The sequence below is a fragment of the Lithobates pipiens genome, unplaced genomic scaffold (assembly GCF_037356315.1).
Source record: "Lithobates pipiens isolate NorthernLeopardFrog02 unplaced genomic scaffold, aLitPip1_a1.2 Scaffold_23, whole genome shotgun sequence".
NCBI lineage: Eukaryota > Metazoa > Chordata > Amphibia > Anura > Ranidae > Lithobates > Lithobates pipiens.
In genome coordinates this window covers 67872834-67894276 of record NW_027507785.1, presented here as the reverse complement: position 1 = coordinate 67894276, position 21443 = coordinate 67872834, and the positions used below count along the sequence as shown (strand labels likewise).

The window sequence follows — 21443 nt, the reverse complement described above, 5'->3', positions numbered from 1 at the left end:
AGTACAATCACTTTAATTTCCTTTCTTTGTATCATTCTCTATTTATATCTTTCCCTGAGTGTTTGTGGGCAGAGCATAACAAATGCACACACACAACGCACACTAATTAGAATTACCTGTAAAACTACCAATAGATACTGAAGTTTTAAAAACTGAAATGGATTAGGAGGACGTAAAAATTGATGCGTCAATCCTAAATATAACAAAAAAAAATGAAGTTTGTCTTCACTGATCTTAAGGTAGTTGTCTGTTTTTATCTGGTTTTAGGGTCACTGAGCCAGAACAATTATTCTGCAAGTAAAAACAGAAATTACAATTTTTATACCTGTTTAGTAGAAGTGACTAAAGCTAATTGGTTCATAATAACAGCCATGGAGCTAGTATTGCCTTAAGAAGTAGTCCTGGTAGTTCTGTCAAGGTTTACTGTAAACTAGGGCTGTGGAAATTAAAGATGAATTCCTTGATTAATCGATACATTTTTTTGATCGATCAAAATTCTTTTGATTGGTACTCACCTCTCTGCCGGCTTCCGGGTCTTCAGGGAGTTCCGTCGGAGATCTGGTGACGTCACAGACATCGACGTCACTGGACTCCTCCCCCTTCCCCAAGTGCCTCCAAGTGCCTCCGTCTGCTAACAAAAGGAAGGGGGGAGGAGTCCGGTGACGTTAAAGTTCTGATTGAACGCAACGCGTACAGGGGAGGAGCTACGCATGACGTCACCCGCTGCTGCCCTACGGAACTAACACAATTGTTGGCTTTACATGCTGTGCTTTTATCATCTTTATGTGAGTAGTTTGTGTCTGAACACAAAAATTAAATCTTTCAGTTAAGAGGTGAGATCTTTTCTTTCTACCCATGACCTGGCGTCCTTGCTGAGATCTAATGAGACGTGAGAGAAGTTTATGGTCCATGTTAACCCTTTTGACACCTGCTTGCATGACCACCTGTTTTCACAGGGGTCCATGCCATAAGGTGAGAGTGATTAGTTAGACCGGATGTGGAGGGATTGTCACGCTACTGTGGAAAAAAAAGTTACTTCCGAAGTTAAGTCATGGATTGTGGAAACTAACTAGTGTCGGGTGATTGTATATAGTGTATACCACATTTACCACTGACTAATGCAGAGTTGCAATGCAAAGAGATCAGCTAAAAGTAGTTGGATCTGTATATGCGTTATAATTAATTGAAATTAGTAGATTAATCGATTAAAAAAAAAACAATTAATCAAATTTTAATCAGTAACAGCCCTACTGTAAACCCTATTTTTTTTTATCATGTCTTAGTTACTTCAATGTCAATTTCAAGCATATTATCTGGTTACCCCGACTTTTACTGATTCCTTTGGACCCCAGGCTAGGTCATACATTAACCCCTTGTAATGTTAAAGCATCTCCGCCCCTTCTCTGCAATCATTTATGTTAGTCCCAGCCCCAGAAGAGCTAGCACTATAGTTCCTCCAGGAGTCATACACTGTACACATGCACATAATTGCAAGTAAGGGTCGGAGAATTGAACCTTTAAATGTGTCTTTGGATTGAGGTGGGAACATCGAATAACCTAGAGAAGACCCATTGGATCCTGGGAAAAACAAAGATGATGCCAGTGGAAGATACTGAAAACAGGACTCCAGGACTACAGTCAGGTCTACTCATCGCTTGCATTTGGGACAAGAGCCTCCACCCTTTCTCTTTATTCATTCACGTTAATCTCAGAGGAGCCAGCAACATAGTTCCTCCAGGAGTCATAAAATCCTTGCCCCCTCTCTGAAATCATTCATGTTAGTCCCAAGTCCAGACTAGATAGCAATATAGCTCCTTCAGGAGTCATACATTGTACACATGTACTTATTTGCAAATAAGGGTAGGAAAGGTTAACCAGTAAATTGGTCCCCTACAGAAGTTCCAATAGAACATGGGAAGAACATATAAACTGTGCCTATGGAAGCAGCTGAAAATAGGACTTCGAGACTGCAAGATAAACCTACTCATCACTAAGCCACCCTGTGCCATAGAGGCCTGACACTGTTTAATACCCATAATGTGTCTGCATTTAGAGGTGACTGTCCAAAAGTGGAGTCACTTGTTCCTTTGAACACTTTGAAGATCAAACTTTTGGCTCAGCTTCTCGCGTCCTTGGGTAAGTAGTTTTATCAGCCTAGAATAATCTTCTTCAGTGAAGCCATGCCAGCAATCTAATTAAATGGTTCAGCTATTCGTACAGGGAAGAAAAGTGATTTCTGAACTTTAAATAACAAATCTAAAATTAAGGGCCCAAAATTTTTTTTTCTCATCCAAAGAAAATTTTATTGAAGTAAACATATACATACATACCGAAGCTGCATATGAAATCAAGTACAGAGTCAAGTATCAGATACAGTAAATTTGCTTAGTCTGCCATCTGCACACCTCTTAGTGTCACATGTATTGTACAATTTAGCTATACATTTCTTGCCTGTCCAGTCCTTACCCTTTCCCCATTTCCTGGTGTAAGGTACTGGTGCCCTAAAAGTTCATTCATTGGTCTGTCATTTGGACCCATCAGATGTCTATGCCCAGCAATCTACCCATGACTAGATCCATCGGGGCAAGGCCCGTTACATTCAGCCACAGTCCCCAAAGTTTCTCAAACTTCTAGGAGCATCCTCTATGTTGATAAATTACTTTTTCTTTCCGGAGCATTTCTCCCATAGCATTAATCCAATCTTTGAGAGCAGGGGGGTCTTCCGATATCCAATGCGTCATTATTAGCTTACGCGCCAGGAATAGGGATCTAGTAACTGCCACTCTAGTGCATTCCTCCCATTCCAACTCATCTAGTACATTGAGTAAACAGTGTTTGGGATTTGCAGGCGTAGAGACCTGAAATACCCTGTTTATGGTGTCCAACACCCCTTTCCGGTAGGGGTGGAGTTTCGGGCACCTCCACAGTAGGTGGATCAGGTCTCCATGATCTCTTTTGCAAGGGCCCAAAAATTTTAGTGGGCCCCAAATATATCAAGTCAGTTACTCAAGGTTCTGACAAAATCTAACATTGAACAGTGTTCTTTAGCCTCATATCGTATCAGTTTTTTTTGCGGGTGAAATTGAAGAAAAAAGTGACTTGGGAAACAATTCACTAATATTTAAACCAACATGGTGCATTAAAATGATTAGGGATCAATAAAAAAAAATCCTGCGTGTACCTAACGATGTTTCCATAATCTGGACAGAAATCTATCTATCTATCTATCTATCTATCTATCTATCTATCTATCTATCTATCTAACCCAAGTTGCATACTTTAGACTATGAGAGGGCTACTTTTTGCCTTCCTTCCTTCCTTCCTTCCTTCCTTCCTTCCCTTCTTCCTCTCTTTCTTTCTTCATTAATATTTTAATACATTGACGACAGATTCATTTTAAACAAGTCTGCCTATGTTTTCCAGACACCTGACCGGCAACAAATGTTTTACCGTAGATACACAGTGTGTAATAAGCTCTGTGTGTGGGTAACAATTACAATAATCCATTTAGGAGTCCATTAAGGCCTTGTAACCATGCAAGCTTTAGTTATTTGTCTTTGTTTCATGGCACATCGATGAATGATGATAGCATTTCTACATCACAAGCCCCCAAATTACATCCGGGCCTAATGTGCTGCGGTGAGGCCTCCACACTTGGCTAGCCCGGTCCCTTTGTTGTTTGTGCCATGGTCATCCGTAACAACGGGAGCCTTGGAAAAGCGCAACCAATATTTTACAGAGGAGATGGCAGCAGATGGGCCAAGGTTCATTAGCCAGGTTGGAGATCGAGCCTGGCATTCAGGAATTAAATTTGTGCCGCAGTTATAAGCACTGGTACAGAATGGACAATTAGCACCTCTTACTGTTTGGATTAGCATGAAGCTATTTGTTTTTCATCAGCATTTAAAATAGAATAGTCAGAATGTTCTGGGATAAGCAGTATTATAATATGTACATAGCTTAGAGTTTTCCATGCAACCTGACCCTGGCTTCACACTGCCAACTTAGCTATTAGTAACTCTGCTTGTTCACCTCCACTTTCCTATATTCACACTTCATTTATTTGCCACCTGCCCCATTTCCATGAAAAGGGCCCCTATAATAAGCAAGCAGCAAATCTTATGTTTATGTTGCGCCCTACCTTTACCATTCTCCTTGAGGGGCAGCCCATCAGACATTGTGCTGCCTACTATCTACCACCAACTTTCAAAGTCTCCGGTATGTTCAAAACTTGGCACTTTCCCTGTCTCCCCATAATGGAGTCCTTGGTATCTGGATGCCCAACTGTGAGCTTTGAGGCCACACTGTTGTCACATGAGGCCAGTGAGGAGCTTGTTGAGTCCCACATGGGTGTAGACTTTCAGAATTTCAAAACTTGCCCAGGAGGTTTTGGGGAACTTTGGCATCCTGCCAATTATAATTCTATAAAGTTAATCTGTTATTTGTCTAGTATGACAAATCTGAGTCTGAAATTGAAGCATCACACCGAAACTCCAAAGTAAATTTTATTCACAATATTACTTACGTATAAGAGCCAATGTGTCCCAACCAGCTATTGTGTTTATGTTTAGAGTCCACACATACAGATCACATGAATGGATGAAGGCCTCCTTACAAGGAAACACAGGTCCAAAAATGTTTTGATTTCTGGGAATCTTCCAATTAACCTTGCCTACTAATGCCCAACAATCTATTGTACGTTTCAAGTATACTCAATAGTATCAAACCAGACTATTAACCAATAATCCGACATTTCCTAGATAATCCATTTTCCCTATGCTCAGGGTTTAGTAGGGGTAAGCCCTGGCTATACCAACATTGCTATCAAAAGGATGATCGTACCCCTTTACCTTGTAGAGACTTAACCATTTTGAGGCATGCATTTTCTTATAAACTATGTTTTATTGGCTGAGGTCTTCTCTAATTCTAATTGCTCCGTTCATCCAACATGCACTGCTTAGTGTCTAGCACCAGACCCATTTCAAACTGTACTATCTAAAACAATATTGTTATTTTCCATAATCATATTGGCCAAATGTTGCATCCGCCTTTATTGTTAACTGCATTCTAATGCCAGAAAGATTAAAATAAAATAAAAATGTATATTTGGAATAAAACGTTTCTTTGGACTCAGATATTGTGATGTGGCACTTCAATTATCCTATATTTATATATATGTAAATATATAATCATATTTCAAATATTGTCTTCACATTACAAGGCTACTGTGGTAGTTCCTAAGTGCACAAAAGCTTCCCACAGGTTGCACAGACGCCCCATGGGGACATCATTTATACAACATTGATAAAATCAATTTTGAGTACTTAAGTGTCATTTACCAGTATTTTCAGGTTCCAGTGTCATTGATCTACTACTCTATGCAATTTGCCTCGTATGGGCAGAGTGCTGGTTGGATTTTACCTTGTGAAGGGTTAACACATGGGTCTATAGCTATTTTTGGTTACAGTTGTAGACGGCATCAAAAATAAAAATGCTTCTTTAATCATTGGAAAAATACCTTTATAGCATAGTAATGTAACCAGAAAACACAGAAATTAAATATTGATATCATTTTATTGCCAAAGCTAAGTGTACACAGTACAGGAGAAGAATGAATTCTTTATGCATAATGCATAAGATGCATAACATATGTGTTTTAAAGTATCTATAATGCTCAGCATCAACATTTGCGAGCCGGTTTTATGATGAATGAAACTTTCGGGACACAAATAAGGAAAGCTGCATTGCTGACCATTAAAGGTGCAAGTTCTGGAGCTGATAAGGTCGTCCTTCCATCATTACTTGGTTAGCACTTGACCTAGGAAAAGTAATATCAGGACTCTTTATATATCACTGGCTGCTTGCTTAACTCAGTAAGTGGTGGATCAGGAGGGAAGTCCTGGAACATGACCCCTTAAAAACTAGTCAGCAAATGCAATTATCTAATTGTATATCTTGAGAGGTTCTCACTGAAGTATATTCAGAAAGTATATTCAAATACCAAGATATGGTGGATGCATTAATGTTATTTTTTCAAGCTAAGCACTTTTTTGTTTTGCAAAAAAAAAGTTGATCCTGCCAAAAATCCATTGTCTTCCTTGTAACTTCCTGTGCACTGAACTGACATTTCAAGCAAGCTTATCAGCTTTCACAGTTCTCTTCTGTGAACTACAGAAAAACCGTCATGTCATGGAGAGGGTGTTGTTTGTTGGCCATATCAGGAGAGCAGCCTAGGGTGGCACTGCTGCTAAAAAAATGCACCCCTTTACTTCTGTGAATGACAGAACACATCACATCATGCAGAGGAAGTGGTGTTTGTATGCTATGTCAAGAGAACAGCCTAGGGCAGCAAACCCACTCCTTGATAGATACAGTCCTGCACAGATTACCTCTGTGAGCTACAGAACACCCCCATCATGTCATGGAGAGAAGGTGGTGTTTGTAGGCCATATCAGGAGAATGGCCCAGGTTGACAACACTGTTCCACCATAGATATAGCTTGAAGCTTGTGGGCCCCGATGCAAAAGTTGACCTGCCCCCCCCCCCCCACACCCACACACACACTACTTCCAACGTGCGTGCAGATACATCCACTACATGCCAAGATACTCAAAGTGGCTTTGTGAGTTTAGAGTTCCTCTTTACATCAGAGGACAAGGATTACCGCTGGAGAATCAGAGGACAGGGACCCCTGGCAGATCACTTGGCAGGGCTCCTTTCCCACCCCATCACTGTATACAGCCCCCCCCCCCCCCACTACACAAGGCTGAAATCACATTCCTTTACACACAGTCTGTCAGTCTTCACAAGGTGTATCTCGCTTTTATGTTGCCCTTCTGACCTGTGAATTTCTGTGGTCAGAACAGCAGTGTATTTGCAGTAGGCACATACACCCTGTGCAGATCGTGGCTAACTGGCTGTGTTGTAAAGGAATGTGATTTCAGCCCTGCGGAGGAGGAAATATATAGAGTGCTGTAATGGGAAAGGAGCTCAGCAGCCGGGCATAGCATGCAGGGTGGAGGGGGTGGTCAGGGGGTTTGGGTTGGCAACTTAGATCTGGAAGGGCAAAATCATGTGACAAAAAATCTGGAGCCTGCAGCCCTTCGGGGGCCCCCCGAGGAGGTGTTAAGGGATTTGTTTTAGCAATTTCTGAAGGTTTCTCTGTTAGCAGGTGTTGGGAGAAGGTCACCTCCCAGAGGTGTGTGTCTTTTCCCCAGTTGTCATTGAAGTGGGGTATAAGTAGACATCCCCGGGTGGGGGGGGGGGGGTACAGAGAATCCCAGCTGGTGACTAAGAGACACTGAGCAGTGCCATACTTCACCAGTGACATCGGTCCCATAGTGCCTACAGGACGGCACTCTCCTCCTCTTGCCTCATGGAGCTCAGTTACCATTCCATGTTGCCAGCACACAGCACAGACACTTCCCCATCCTGGGCTGTTCTTACCTCGTGCTCCTCTCCATTCAGGAAATGGCTCATAGCTTCTCCCCAACCAATGGGAACAGAGGGGTGTGGACTGTGGAAGGAAAAGTAGAAGCCCAGGACTGGAGCATGGCTGTGGAGCCCTATGGCAGATCGGAGCTGGATTTTGTTTAGGAAATGATAATATGACAGGGAGGCTACAGGAGCCGCCTGGAGCTAGGGCGGGGTTGCAATTGTGACCCCTACAACCCCTTATCCCCTTATGCTACGCCCATGGATACAGCCCTACACAGGATACCTCTGTGAACCACCTTCCGGTATCTTATAGAAATAAGGAAAGGCGGAGGTATTCAGTAGTCTTAACACATGTTGTGACCTAGGGTGACAACATTGATATAGTGAAGTGAGTAAGTGTTGTCACCCTAGGATAAGAAGTGTGTTAATAGCATGATTAACTGTTGAAATGAGCCTAAAAAAAAGAAAATGAATGTGCCCACCACATCTAATGACTGGAAAACTGCAATAGATTACTTTTGGCCTGTGGCCTGCACAACGATGGGGCCATATTATGCTTTGGCTCAGTATTGTAAGCTAGCTTATACCTCTCGTGTGCTCTACCTGTTGTTAAATTAAATTTCTTCTCTACGTACGTGTAGTTATTTGCAGATACAAGAGTAATCACCCATAAATCACATTATATGCTCTCCTAGCTCTCCTTCTCTCTCTGGAGGATTTGCTGGTGATTATGGTGACATGCTAGCTCTCTTTTCCAATACGGCAGCGTTTTATGTATTGTTTTCTGTTTATAGTAGCGCTAAGCCCCCTATATAATGATGAGCCTAAATGTGTTTGAGCCGGGGACATTATAAGATTAAACGACCTGCCCAAGGTCATGAGATGGCAGGGGAATCAAGGAGACGCTCCCAGTTCCGACAGATCCATTGTTTTCTATCAGTGGAAGTATTGACTGGTCTACACCCTTCTCCGTCAACTGACTGGAATGTCTCAGGGAAAAAAAATCATTTGTTGTCAGTCATCTTGAAAAAGTTCAGCCTGAAAACGATTAGAGATCAGAGAAAAGATAGACGTCCTTGTGAATCTAAAATATATATTATTGAATGGTGGCTGACACCATTGAAGATCTCAGCTTAATATTATTTTTAGCTCTACTTAGGGTGTAACATATCCAACACAACCCTGTAATTGAAAAAAATATTAATTTTAACATTCAAGGAATAGTATTTTTAGGAACTAATCAGTATCCCTATTGTATTATAATAAAAAAAACTGTAGTTTTCTTTATTTTATTTTAATTTCATTTTTGGCATGATAATGCAGTTGACAGCAAAGATGGCCGCAACATTTAGAATATATAATGATGAAAGATCAACAGTATTTTGTTAATAGTACAATTTAAGATTGAACTGCGAGTACTTGGTCTAGCGGTAGACACTAAGCAGTGTGCGTTGGATGGATAGCCGGTTCCTCCATGAGTAACCATGCACCCCATTTATATGGGTAATATTTTTGGATATTGACTTTTTTTTATATTGTCTCAATTCTTACCATTTTTTGTGTTCCATGAATAAAACTATAACTTTTTAATGTAATCAAATGTCTACTCTTGGAGCCTTTAAAGTCCCTCATTGAATGGTGGAACCCTATTTCTTTCCATAGTATTCTGGGATGTGGCCATACATGGCAAAGTAATCTTTCTACCATTTGTTAAGTTGGATGGATAGTGGTCGATCTGTTATCAAGCAATTGGAGGAAGAAGGAAGACCATGTCTAATGGAACTTAAAATAGTTTAGGTAGAAGATGGAAGAGCAATTGGAGAGTCATTAGAGTAGTCTGGTTTAGGGCTGCAACTAACGATTATTTTCATAATCGATTGTTTCGATTAATCGGTTAATAGCCTTAAAAAAAAAGTGTGGTGTCTAATTTAGTTAATATGTAAAGTTTTAAAAAAACGCAATTTATTCTTAAATATCTCTATGCAGTGGTAAATATAAATAACCAACTATATGGTTAGGGAGTAAAATATCTAATCCACTCTGAGAATAACAGACAGAAGAGATATACTGTATATATTAGAGGGGATATATACTGTATATAGTATTAGAGGAGATATACTGTATATACTATTGAAGATGTACTGTATATACTATTATAGGCTATATACTGTATATACTATTAGGAGAGATATACTGTACTATTAGAAGAGATGTACTGTATATACTATTATATGCTATATACTGTATATACTATTAGGAGAGATATACTGTATATACTAGAGGAGATAAACTGTATATACTATTAGTGGAGATATACTGTATATACTATTAGAGGGTCAATCTGGTAAATATCATCAGACTCATTAACTTTAACCCCATTTTGTTACTGGCCGATTAATCGATTATGAAAATAGTAATCGATTAATTTCATAATTGATTATTTGTCAATTAATCGATTAGTTGTTTAAGCCCTAGTCTGGTTTGATACCATTGGATATATTGAAAATGTTGTACTATAAACTGTTGGGTATCAGTAGGCAAAGTTTGGGTGAAAGATTCCTGTACTTCAAATGACCGCAGAGTTAACTTTAAACAAAACATAAAATACGTTGCGCTTCTTTTGCTCAGTGCAAATGAACAAAATACTATGAAGTTTAATCTCTGTAAAAAAAATATTAAATTATATATTATTATTTAAATTATTAAATGTATCCAAAACCCTCTCTCCATGATTATTCGCACCAGTGTAATTATAGAACACTGTTGCAACAGTGTTGCCAATGACCATATAAATAAAATACAAACATATGAATATAATAATACAAATATATACACAGTATGAGTGGTAAAAAAAATTGTGTTAAGATGAATAAAATGAATAAATTATATTGTAATCTCTGATGGGACATCCAGTGAAGACCGTCTATTTCAATTTCCACCTCACAAGCCACCAACAAAGATTCTCCTGCAGGGTATGCCATGCCATCCCGCTGCCCCTCTCCTAAGCGTTATGCCACAGGGACACGTGGCTTCCTCAGGGTGATTCCTAGTAGAGTTAACCTTCTAAATCAATATATAATTGTACCCCGCCCTTTTGATGATACTCTCTTAAAGTGGTTGTATAATCAATTATATAACTTTTACCTACAGGCAAGCCTATAATAAGGCTTACCTGTAGGTAAAAAGAATATCTCCTAAACCTGTACGGTTTAGGAGATATTCCCCTCGCAATGAGCCATTGACTTCAGCCGTGCATGTGCACAGGGGATTCTCGGGTGAAAGCCCAGCAGATGCCAGACTTTGCTGGAAAGAGGTAAATCTATCCCATAGTTGTAGACGCTATACCCTTTGTGCAAACCAATCAATATACGCTTACTAGGATTTTTTTTTACCAAAAATATGTAGCAGAATACATATCGGCCTAAATTGATGAAGAAATTTGATTTTTAAATTTTTTTCAATAGCAGAAAGTAAAAAATATATATTTTTTCAAAATTGTTTCTTTTTTTTGTTTATAGCGCAAAAAATGAAAACCGCAAAGGTGATCAAATACCACCAAAAGAAAGCTCTATTTGTGGGAAAAAAGGGCATATATTTTTTTGGGGTACAGCACCGCACAACAGCGCAGTTGTTAGTTTAAGTAACGCAGTGCCGTAACGCAAAAAATGGCCTGGTCATGGAGGGGGGTAAACCTTTTGGAGCTGTAGTGGTTAAGCTTGAATGTGTTAATGCAATTTAAAAAGTAATTTAGAATTTTGTTCAAATTTGCAGCTCATGTTAAAATACTTTCTAATGACAGGCTACCTGCAAAAAAAATAAAAAATTGCATTTATTTAAAAAAAAAATTTAAAACGTGAACTTATTGGCACTTTCTGTTACAAGGTGACAACTGTCTCTTATTTGCATTGTCACCCTGCCACAAAACCATCCGATAAGGACTATAAGTGGCCATTTAATACACATTATGCAGGCATGGTCTGCTTGTATCCAAAGCGGAACTTGTGCCTTAAGAAATGATATGCAGCCATCACATGTAGACAGGAAGTGGAAAAAGTCTGTAGAAGATCAGCAGCACTAAAATGCAACAAAGGGTAAAGAAATGTGGAAAACAAGTAGTTTAAAACAATCAATTGTTTATGATACACAGTCTTTAGTAAATAAATGTCAATTAGTTAGGGCCGGTTCACACGGCGAGGCGAGGCGAGGCGACACGGCTCGCCTCGCCTCGCTCCCGCAAGTCGCCCCCGTTCTGTACTATGGAACCGTTCTGAGAGGAGCGACTCGAGTCGCTCCGACTCAGAAAAAAGGTTCCTGTACTACTTCGGGGCGACTTCGGGGGCGACTTGCATTGACTTCTATACAGAAGTCCTCTGCAAGTCGCCGCTGAGCTCCCCGCAGGTTGCGGCGAGGTAAGTCGGAGACGCCTCGCCGCGCCTCGCTGTGTGAACCGGCCCTAAGGGTTTACATCTACTCTAGATTCTAGATATTTTTTTCAGTTATTCAAATTCAGGAGCTGAGCTTCTAAATCACTGCTGGGAGGGGGGATCTGAGCTATTGAGTCATTGCTGGTGTAGGAAAGCAGAGTGAGCTGGTCTTCAGAATCACTACTGAGAGCTGGGAACCATGCAAACCGAGCTACCAATAGATGATCTCAGTGCATGTGTCATAGCTCCCAACTGTCCCTGATTTGGAGGGACTGTCCCTGATTTGGAGCAATGTCCCTCATTCCTCCTCATTTGTCCCTCATTTTGGTCTGATCTATATAGATGTATATAAAATGCACTTTTTATCTATCAAAAGTTTTCCCAGCAGTGGCGTCACTAGGGTTGCTGTCACCTGGTGCGGCAAAACATGGTGTCACCCCCTCCTGCCTAGGCTGCCCAGCACACTGCAGGCAGCGCACGGTCAAGGGGCGCACCCAAAACCAGTCCCTGTAAATGATAGTATAGGGTGGTATAGTGACAGGTTAGGGTAGTATAGAGTGGTATAGTGGCAGGTTGGGGTGGTATAGGGCAGGCTCAGGTGGCACAGGGCAGGTTAGGGTATTATAGAGTGGTATAGTAGCAGGTTGGGGTGGTATGGGGTAAGTTGGATTGGTATATTGGCAGGTTGGGGTGGTATGGGGTAAGTTGGATTGGTATATTGGCAGGTTGGGGTGGCACAGGGCAGTTTGGGGTGGTACAGGGCAGGTTGCAGGTGGTACAGGGCAGGTTGCGGATGGTACAGGGCAGGTAGGGGTGGTACAGGTCAGGTTTGGGGTGGTACAGGGCAGGTTTGGGGTGGTACAAGGCAGGTAGGGGTGTGTGACAGTGTGCTGTGCAGTAACTTATAGCATACCTCATGCTTGCAGATGAAGACCCGGGCGGGTAGGCGGGGCTGCTGTGTCCTCGGCTCTTTTAACGGTGCAAATGTGTCCTCGGCTCTATCTCCTTCAGCTGTGGGATGAATGTGAAGGGGTCTGTGGGAGAAGTGGAGGAGGCGGCCACACCCCCAGCTCTGCCCACCTAATCTGGCTGCCATGGGAGATATTGGAGATCCCTAAGTGACAGCTAGGGAGTGTTATAAGCAGTCTCGCACCCCTCCTCTGCAAGCTATAGCGTTTAGCGGCGGCCCCGTGTCACCCCTCTGGCGGGTGTCACCCGGTGCTGGCCGCACCCCCATAGCAACGCCACTGTTTCCCAGTGCTAAAGCTTTCATCTGATTTTTAAATTGCTGCATTTGTTAATTCCAAAAGCCAATATGAAGGAATAGTAGTGGTAAAAAAAAAGCACTTGTGAGTTTAAACAATCTTGTTTTTTTATACAATTCTCTTTTAAGGGGGCGTGGCACGGGGTGTGTCCTATGCCTGCATACTTTTGCTGATAGGTGACCCTCATTCCCATCTCAAAAAGGTGGGAGGTATACATGTGCTCTAATTTTTGAGGACACATTTTTCCATGTTGCCTGCAGCTACATAGGTCAGTGGGGGTTGTTTTAAAGCTTATTTACTGCATGTCAATAGTATGTTCTTGACTGTCCTTATCCTAACCACAGGTTTACCATAAAACAGGACAGGTAGAGGCACCAAAAAATTCTGGACATAATTTAGTAGATCAGCTAATCTGCATAGTTGCAGCCCTCTCAGCTTAAAACACTAAAAACAAATTAACAAATTGTATTTAGAGATCCAAGCAGCTCTGCCATTAGAGGCTATATTACATAGATTTATAATATTGACCTTTCTTCACTTTAATGGATTTCTAACATAGGCAGTGTGCTGCTTTAAGCTTTCAGTAAACCAAGCAGATGCCCTTTGTGAGTTTCTCGGCAGCCACGAAGGGCCTGGCTAAGCGGTGGAAGTCAGTACTTCGTCTTTAACATTATAATGGCTCCCTCGTTCCTCCTTTTGGAAAATGCTGCTAACATTTTTTTTTCCACGGCTTCTTCCGAGCGCTGCCTCTCATGCAAGCTAATATCCAATTTAGAAAAAGCCCTGAGTGAAAGCAATCTTTATATCGTGATACCTTACCAACTGGGAAAATTGGATTTCCTTCAAGTATAGCTCCTTCGTTGTTATTTTCTTGTTAATTTATGCTTCAAATCTGACCATGGCGGTGCCAATGCAAGCCATTTTCAAAATCAAGCTGAACGCAATTCCATAATAATGAACGGTGGTCACCATACAAAACAAGTGAATGCAATATAAGCATAGTAGTAAACAATTGTGTCAAAAACCAAAATACTTTAACAGAAATGTTAGAATCCTATATATACTGTATATATATGTATATATTTTAGTTTATTTTTTTGCTGTGTCCTCCCTGTGGGGGCTCACCTTTTCTATTTGATTTTGGTTACCACTGTCATTGATGAAGAAAAATACTGATGGAAAAATCCAAAATTTTACAATTGCTGTCAAAACAGGAAAAGAGGGGATAACTGTGCTGGATATTCTCTTAGCCCTTGTACACACGGTCGGAGATTCCGACGGAATGTTTCCTATCGGACCGTTTTCTCGGATATTCCGACTGTGTGTGGTCTGCATCGGACTGTTTCCGTCGGAATATCCGTCGGACCAACTTTTCCAACTTGCCGGTAAAATTTTCTGACAAAATGCTCCGATCGGACATACTCCGATCATGTGTAGCCTACTCCGACGGACAAAGTGCCACGCATGCTCAGATCAGATTCCTAGACCAAAGCTATTGGCTACTAGCCTAAACGTAGTCCTGTCGTAACGAAATAACGTCATCACGTTATGTACAACCGGATTTTCCGACAACTGAGTCTGACCGTGCGTATGCAACATCACTTCCGGACCTCTTCCGGAATTAATCCGTCTGAATTAATCCGACGGATTTGGTTGCTGGAATCTCCGACCATGTGTACAGGGGCTTACACCTACTCTTATATCTTTGGGAAGGAAGTGAAGGAAAGTCTACCCAATGAGACAATGGGAAATAAGTGATTTTTTTTTCTGGTGTAACCCTACTCCTCAGCCAGGAACCATTCAGGGCAATGTGACAGATTCTCTCAAGCCCCCCACTTCCACCCACCCTCCATATGCTCTACCACTGTTCCATCCAGATATCTGAAGTTGCTGGTATGGGGGAAGCATGTGACCTTCTTCCCTTTTCCCTATGATACAATGTCTGAGTGCATACCCACCATGCCCAAGCACAGCACACTTACATAGTGCTTTGACAGGCAAATCTGGTCGTGGGGGGCATAGGAAAAGCAAGTGTCATTAAATGGGGAGGGGGAGATGGTCTTTCAAGGAACCTGTCACCTTGCCCAAAATCATCTAAAACTCATCTAAAAAGCTCACTTAAATTTGCCTAGTGGAATGTGCAATAAAACTTGATTGGTTGCCATTAACAGTATCTTGACTCAAGTTTATTTATTTGCACCAGTGTAGGTTGGTATTTTACTGTGTGCCATCATTTGGACTTTTGGGGTTCTTTTCAAAATGGCTGAAATTAATGTATATTTCCTGTTTTGTTTTTTTTGGCAGAATGATCATCATGCCTCCAGGAACTGTTCTCCTTACTGCTTTGTGTTTCCTTGGGACAACAATCACGGCCACACAAGCCTATGTCACATTTTCACAGAACAAAACCACGTTCAACCACCTCACATTGGATACCAATACAGGGACTCTGTATCTTGGAGCTACAAACTATCTTTATCAGCTCACTGAGGACCTGGAGCTGGAGAAGCAGGCGGTACAGACTGGACCAGTTTTGGATAGCAAGGACTGTTTGCCACCAGTGACTACAGAGTGCGCCCATGTACAAAACACTAACAACCACAATAAGCTTCTGCTGGTTGTTCCAAGTCAAAACGAACTGATAGTCTGTGGCAGCGTTTTCCAAGGTATCTGTGAAAAAAGACTTTTGGGATCTGTTGATGTTGTCCTCTTCCGACCAGAAAGACCAGTAGACTCCCAGTATGTTGCTGCAAATGACCCGAATGTCACCACAGTTGGTTTAGCTGGGCTTTCTAAGGATTCTACACCCCTCTTGTTTGTGGGAAGGGGCTACACAAGTAAAGGAGTCGGTGGCATTCCTCCAATCACTACTCGGAGCCTCAACGCAGGTGCTGAACCCCATTCCGTCTTTTCCTATGAGGAAACTGCCAAGCTTGCTGTAGTGGGGAGACTTTCGGAGTACAACCATCACTTTATTAAGGTCTTCACCCATCGGTCCAACGTGTACTTCCTCTTCTATCGTCGGGACTTAAAATCACCATCCCGGGAGTATAAGACCTATATATCCCGTATCTGTCCTGATGACTCCCATTATTATTCTTACGTTGAACTGCCTCTTAGCTGTCAGACAAAAGATGGTTTTAAGACTTACAACCTTCTCCAGGCTGCCTACATTACGCAACCTGGAGAACACCTGGCTAGAGGGGTTTTAAACACCAGGGGAGATGTGCTGTTTGCCGTGTTCTCCCAGTGGCACGCGGCATCTGGGAAGGTAAGCGAGGCATCAGCGTTGTGTTTGTACTCCATGGAACATATCGATAGACTTATCAATCGGACTAGAGACATCTGCTACACCAGGGATGGCAAGGATGAGGATAACAAAGAAGTGGCCTACATAGAGTATGACGTGAAGTCTAACTGCGTTCACCTTCCTAATGTGAGTATTTCTTTGTGTGTGTAATTATGTTCTGGTAAAGTTGATTTCACAATTTTATCTCTCGGATAAAAAAAAAGCCCCTAGACTATTGAAGGAGGAACATCTTGATATTGTGACATTGTTCTGATATTTGGTAAATCATTTTTTGTTCTACAACACTGGTTTAATTAAAATATTCCCTTATGGTCTTGGGTAAAACAAATTGTAGATGTGGTTTAAAATAAGTTCCACCCTTATAAGCTTTGTTCAAAAAAGGCCTAGGGTTTAAAAATGCTTTGTCTTCTATAAATGCTTTTCCACCCTTAATTAACATTTTATGGTCAGCATATCTTCACAGATGTAGTATGCGGTGGCATTCCTCCATCTTATTTGTAGGTGGTTGGGATAAAGTACCATATGATGTGGGTTCAGTTGGGATTTTAGACCATTGACTGTGGGTAAAGAATTCAAGGTCAATTGTAGAGATTAGCAAATCAGTTTGGATTGTGTTGATTTGCAGATGGCTGATAACTGTGAATAGCAGGTAATCCACTGGATACATTACTGTGGGTTCTTTTGTAATATAATTGAATCACATAATTTGCGCTGCATCACATGGTGAGTGCTTCTAGAATGGTCCCTCCTCTCAAAGCCCCTTTGGTGTCCTAGTATAAAGGAAGGTGCAACTTACTTTTACATTAAACATAATACTGGTGGTTGCAATCTTAATGGGTTCAACTTAAGGCCCCTTTCACACGGGGCGGACTACGGCTGCGATCCACTTGCTTAGCAGAGGATCTCTCCTCTGATCCCGGGGAAGACAGGTACGTAGCAGAGCGGACATGGAGACAGACCACTCTCCTCTATGAGTGGCCGGATGTAAACCGACCACAAATAGGCACAAACACCAATACTCCTGCGCTTGGGAGTGAGACCGACCAGACAAGGTGTGTTAGTTCTCCATCTTGGTTTGACAGGATAAGCCAAGCCTTGCTACCCTCTAAAGACCTGGGAGTCTGTTATTCTGAAACCACAAGAAGAAGAAAGAGAGGGCGCACCAACCTAGTGCATTATCCTTAAACCCTTGTTTTTATGGATAAAAAGTGGTAAGTATTATACTCACTAAATTACAGTTAAGTAAAAGCTCATCATATGGTCCAACAGCAAAAAACATCACATGATGCTGTATTAGCCAGTCCATAGTGCATCAATGAGACAGAGGTAGAGGTTCAAAAGGCTATGCACTTCCTTCTTCTTGTGGCTTCAGGATGTAAACTGACTGCCAGTTCGTTTACACCCGACTGCCATCCGATCCGCTGGATGGAAAGGGATCCCCATCTGTCTCCCATATGTCCATTTACATCTCCCACTTCATAGAGAAGAATGGAGGTTCTGATTGGGACTGCCTGAAAATCGGACAGATGGACCTGATCAGAATGTCCATGTGAAAGGATCTTAGGCTAGTTTTTCACTGTAGTAATGAGGGAAAATTGAAGGATGGAAAATCGTTCTCGAAAAAATGAAATTCCAACAGAATATTTTTCATTTTGGGAAAAATTTTACTTATTGGCATGTGCAATCTGAAATCAAGCATAGAAGTCAAAACATTGGCATGGTAGAACCAAATTTATCAGGGATTTCATAACAGATTTGTCAAGTCCCCTATGGTACTATTGAATCCTCTAATGAGCGATTTTTTGTTTGAATGTTCAAACAAAATTCTATTGGTGTAGGGCAAGCTTAGGACCATAGACTTGTTTGTCTACCATTACTACGCATGCCATTAGATCTAGATGATGTTTTCTGGGAATTTATTTTATTTTGACTTGCAATTACAGGACACCCTTGAAGCCTATCCATGTGGATCTGACCATACACCAAGCCCTATGGCCAGTTGGGAAGCCTTAAAAGAGTCCCCTGTGTTTGAGAGTCCCTATGCACGGCTCACCTCCATCGCTGTCAATGTAGAAGAGGAGCACACAATTGCTTTTATAGGTGATAGCAAAGGATATCTTAACAAGGTAAGTGACAGAGAAAAATGAATGATGGATATATGGTATATGAAGCTGTTTTTTGTAAAAAGATACTGTAACAATATAGGCTTTATTATACATTATTATATTTTTACAATAACTGTAGTCTAGCGCTATTTTATGAATATGAGGACAGCTAACAAATAATTTATTGTTTTTAGCCTTACCCCTGTTTTGCCTCTTTTTTTTCTATTAAAGTGGACCAATACTCAAGCGTTGGCATGAAGCTATGGTAATGGGTTTGCTGGGATGTAGTAATAGAGTAAGAAAACAACTGAAATATTTACCTTGCTAGAGAAAATGCTGCTGTAAGCTCCCTTCCATGCTGATTACACATAAGAAGGTCCAGAGCAGCCTTTTTCAACTCAGAGAAACCATTGAAATTATGGTTCGGTCTCAGGGAACCCCTGCTAAAAATTACTATATCTACAACTCATAAAACATTGGAGTGATTGTCGTGGGAAGAATACTCCCTTATGCTTGTGGTCATTGGGAAGAATTACCCCCTTACAGATAGATAAAAAGATCAATGGTGTCAGTGGGGAATTAACTGAGGGGCAGAAACTGTTCATTGCTCAAGAAACCCCTAGCAACCTCTGGAGTTGAGATTCCCTGGTCTAGACACTTGTTCCTGGCAAAGCGGAGGATCGGCTGGTTAGAACTCAGATCCTCTGCTTTGACAGAGATCACATGGCCAAGTGCATAGGACTTCTTAATTAAAGCAGCACTCTGGGAATCAGATAAAATCTACCCCTGCAGTGGTGAAAAGCATTTTTCTATGTCTGTTCCATAAGTGGAAAACAAAAGAATACCTGTTATTCTACCTCTAGTGACCTGATCACTTCCTGGGCTCTTTGGCTGTGCTGCACAGTTATCAGTTACATTGTGTGGACTGCAGAACACCTCCCTCCCTGTTATTGAGAGGGAAGGGTTCTGTAGTCCTAAAGCACGTCTTGTCCTAAGGTGACAGTGCCTCTTCTCAATAAATATTGAACAGTTAGTAAGTATTGTCACTATAGGGCAGGAAGTGTTTCAAGCAGGGTCACCAGGTTAAAAATAAGATTTAAAAGAAACCTGAAGAAAGAAATTGAAAGCAGCCACCACATCTGGTACACTATATGGATTTTATATATATATATATATATATATATATATATATATATATATATATATATATATATATATATATATATATAAGGGCTGTTACTGATTAAAATTTTCGTGTTCAATTAATCGATTTTTTTAAAATCGATTAATTGACTAATTTCGATAAATTATGACGCACATACAGATCCAACTACTTTTAACTGATCCCCTTGCATTGCAACTCTGCATTAGTCAGTGGTAAATGTGGTATACACTATATGCAATCACCCAACACTAGTTAGTTTCCACAATCCATGACTTAACTTCACAGTTCACACAAATACGTTTTAAATTCAAATTGTAGCACTGACGTAAGTCATTTTTTTTCCACAGTAGTGTGACAATCCCTCCACCTCCGGTCTAACTAATCACTCTCACCTTATGGCATGGACCCCTCTGCAAACAGGTGGTCAAGCAAGTGGGTATCAAAAGGGTTAACACGGACTATAAACTTTTCTCACGTCTCCTTAGATCTCAGCAAGGACGCCAGGTTATGGGTAGAAAGAAAAGATCTAAGTGCTCACCGCTTAAGTATAAGGTTTAATTTTTGTGTTCAAACACAAACTACTCACATAAAGATGATAAAAACACAGCATGTAAAGCCCACATTCGTGTTAGTTCCATAGGGCAGCAGCGGGTGACGTCATGCATAGCTCCTCCCCGTACGCATTACTTTTAATCAGAACTTCAACTTCACCGGACTCCTCCCCCCTTCCCTTCGTTAGCAGACGGAGGCACTTGGGGAAGGGGGAGGAGTCCAGTGACGTTGATGTCCGTGATGTCACCGGATCTCAGACAGAACTCCCTGAAGACCCGTAAGCCGGCGGAGAGGTGAGTACAGATCAAAAGAATTTTGATCGATCAAAAAAAATAATCTAATTAAGCGAGCGAGGAATTAATCTTTAATTTCCACAGCCCTAATATATATATATATATATATATATATATATATTACATTCATTTTTTTTAGATAGGCTTTGCCATAGATTACAGATATATGATGACATTTGAGGACAGCTTTAATTTAATTTAATTTAATAAGCCCAACTGTGGTCAGGAGGAGGGGAGGGGATCTCTGACTATACTGTGACATACCATTGGAGATTTATTGCAAATGGCAGCGGGAGATCAGAATATAAACCTTATATACAGCCTGGACCCCTCTGCTTCCACCACAAACTGTATAATGATAGTCAGCTGAAATGTATTTAAATATACGATCTGGCGTATGTGGAAGAGCTCCTTAATGGCCAGCCTTGGGATTGATTTACTCAAGGCAAAAAGACTGTGCACTTTGCAAGTGCAGTTGCTCCAGACAGAGCTTAGTAAATGAGCAGAAGCTCTAACGACTTCCATCATCCAATCACGTGCAAGCAAAAATGCTGTTTTTGTTTTTATTTTTCTTGCACGTGATTGGGTATTCATTGCAAAGTGAAACTTTACCCAATTTACTAAGCTCTGGAGCAACTGCACATGCAGAGGGCAATGTGACTTTGCAAAGTTCACAGTCTATTTGCCTTTAGTAAATAAACCTCTATAAATGTAGATTAAAGGAGAAGTCCAGCCTGGGCTCGTTTGGCTGGCCTTCTCCTATGGGTCACAGGAGTGCAATTCATTTTGCACTCTTGTGACCTGTTTTTTAGCAGAGAGTCTGAAGTCCGCTCTCTGCTGACATCACCAAGTTCAGTCTAGGCACTGCTTCATCCCGACTTCTGAAGATTGG

General features: G+C 41.2%; 1 protein-coding gene across 4 annotated transcripts in view; it reads left to right on the top strand.

The window, feature by feature from the left end:
* PLXNB1 (plexin B1) overlaps positions 1-21443 on the top strand; it is a 344778-nt gene that overhangs the window by 222376 nt on the left and 100959 nt on the right. For all 4 annotated transcript variants that reach the window (XM_077451813.1, XM_077451814.1, XM_077451815.1 and 1 more), the window contains 2 exons: positions 15431-16562; positions 18380-18562. In XM_077451813.1, the coding sequence (XP_077307939.1) occupies positions 15432-16562; positions 18380-18562 (1314 nt within the window). In that variant the 5' untranslated portion in view covers position 15431. The remainder of the gene's footprint in view (positions 1-15430; positions 16563-18379; positions 18563-21443) is intronic.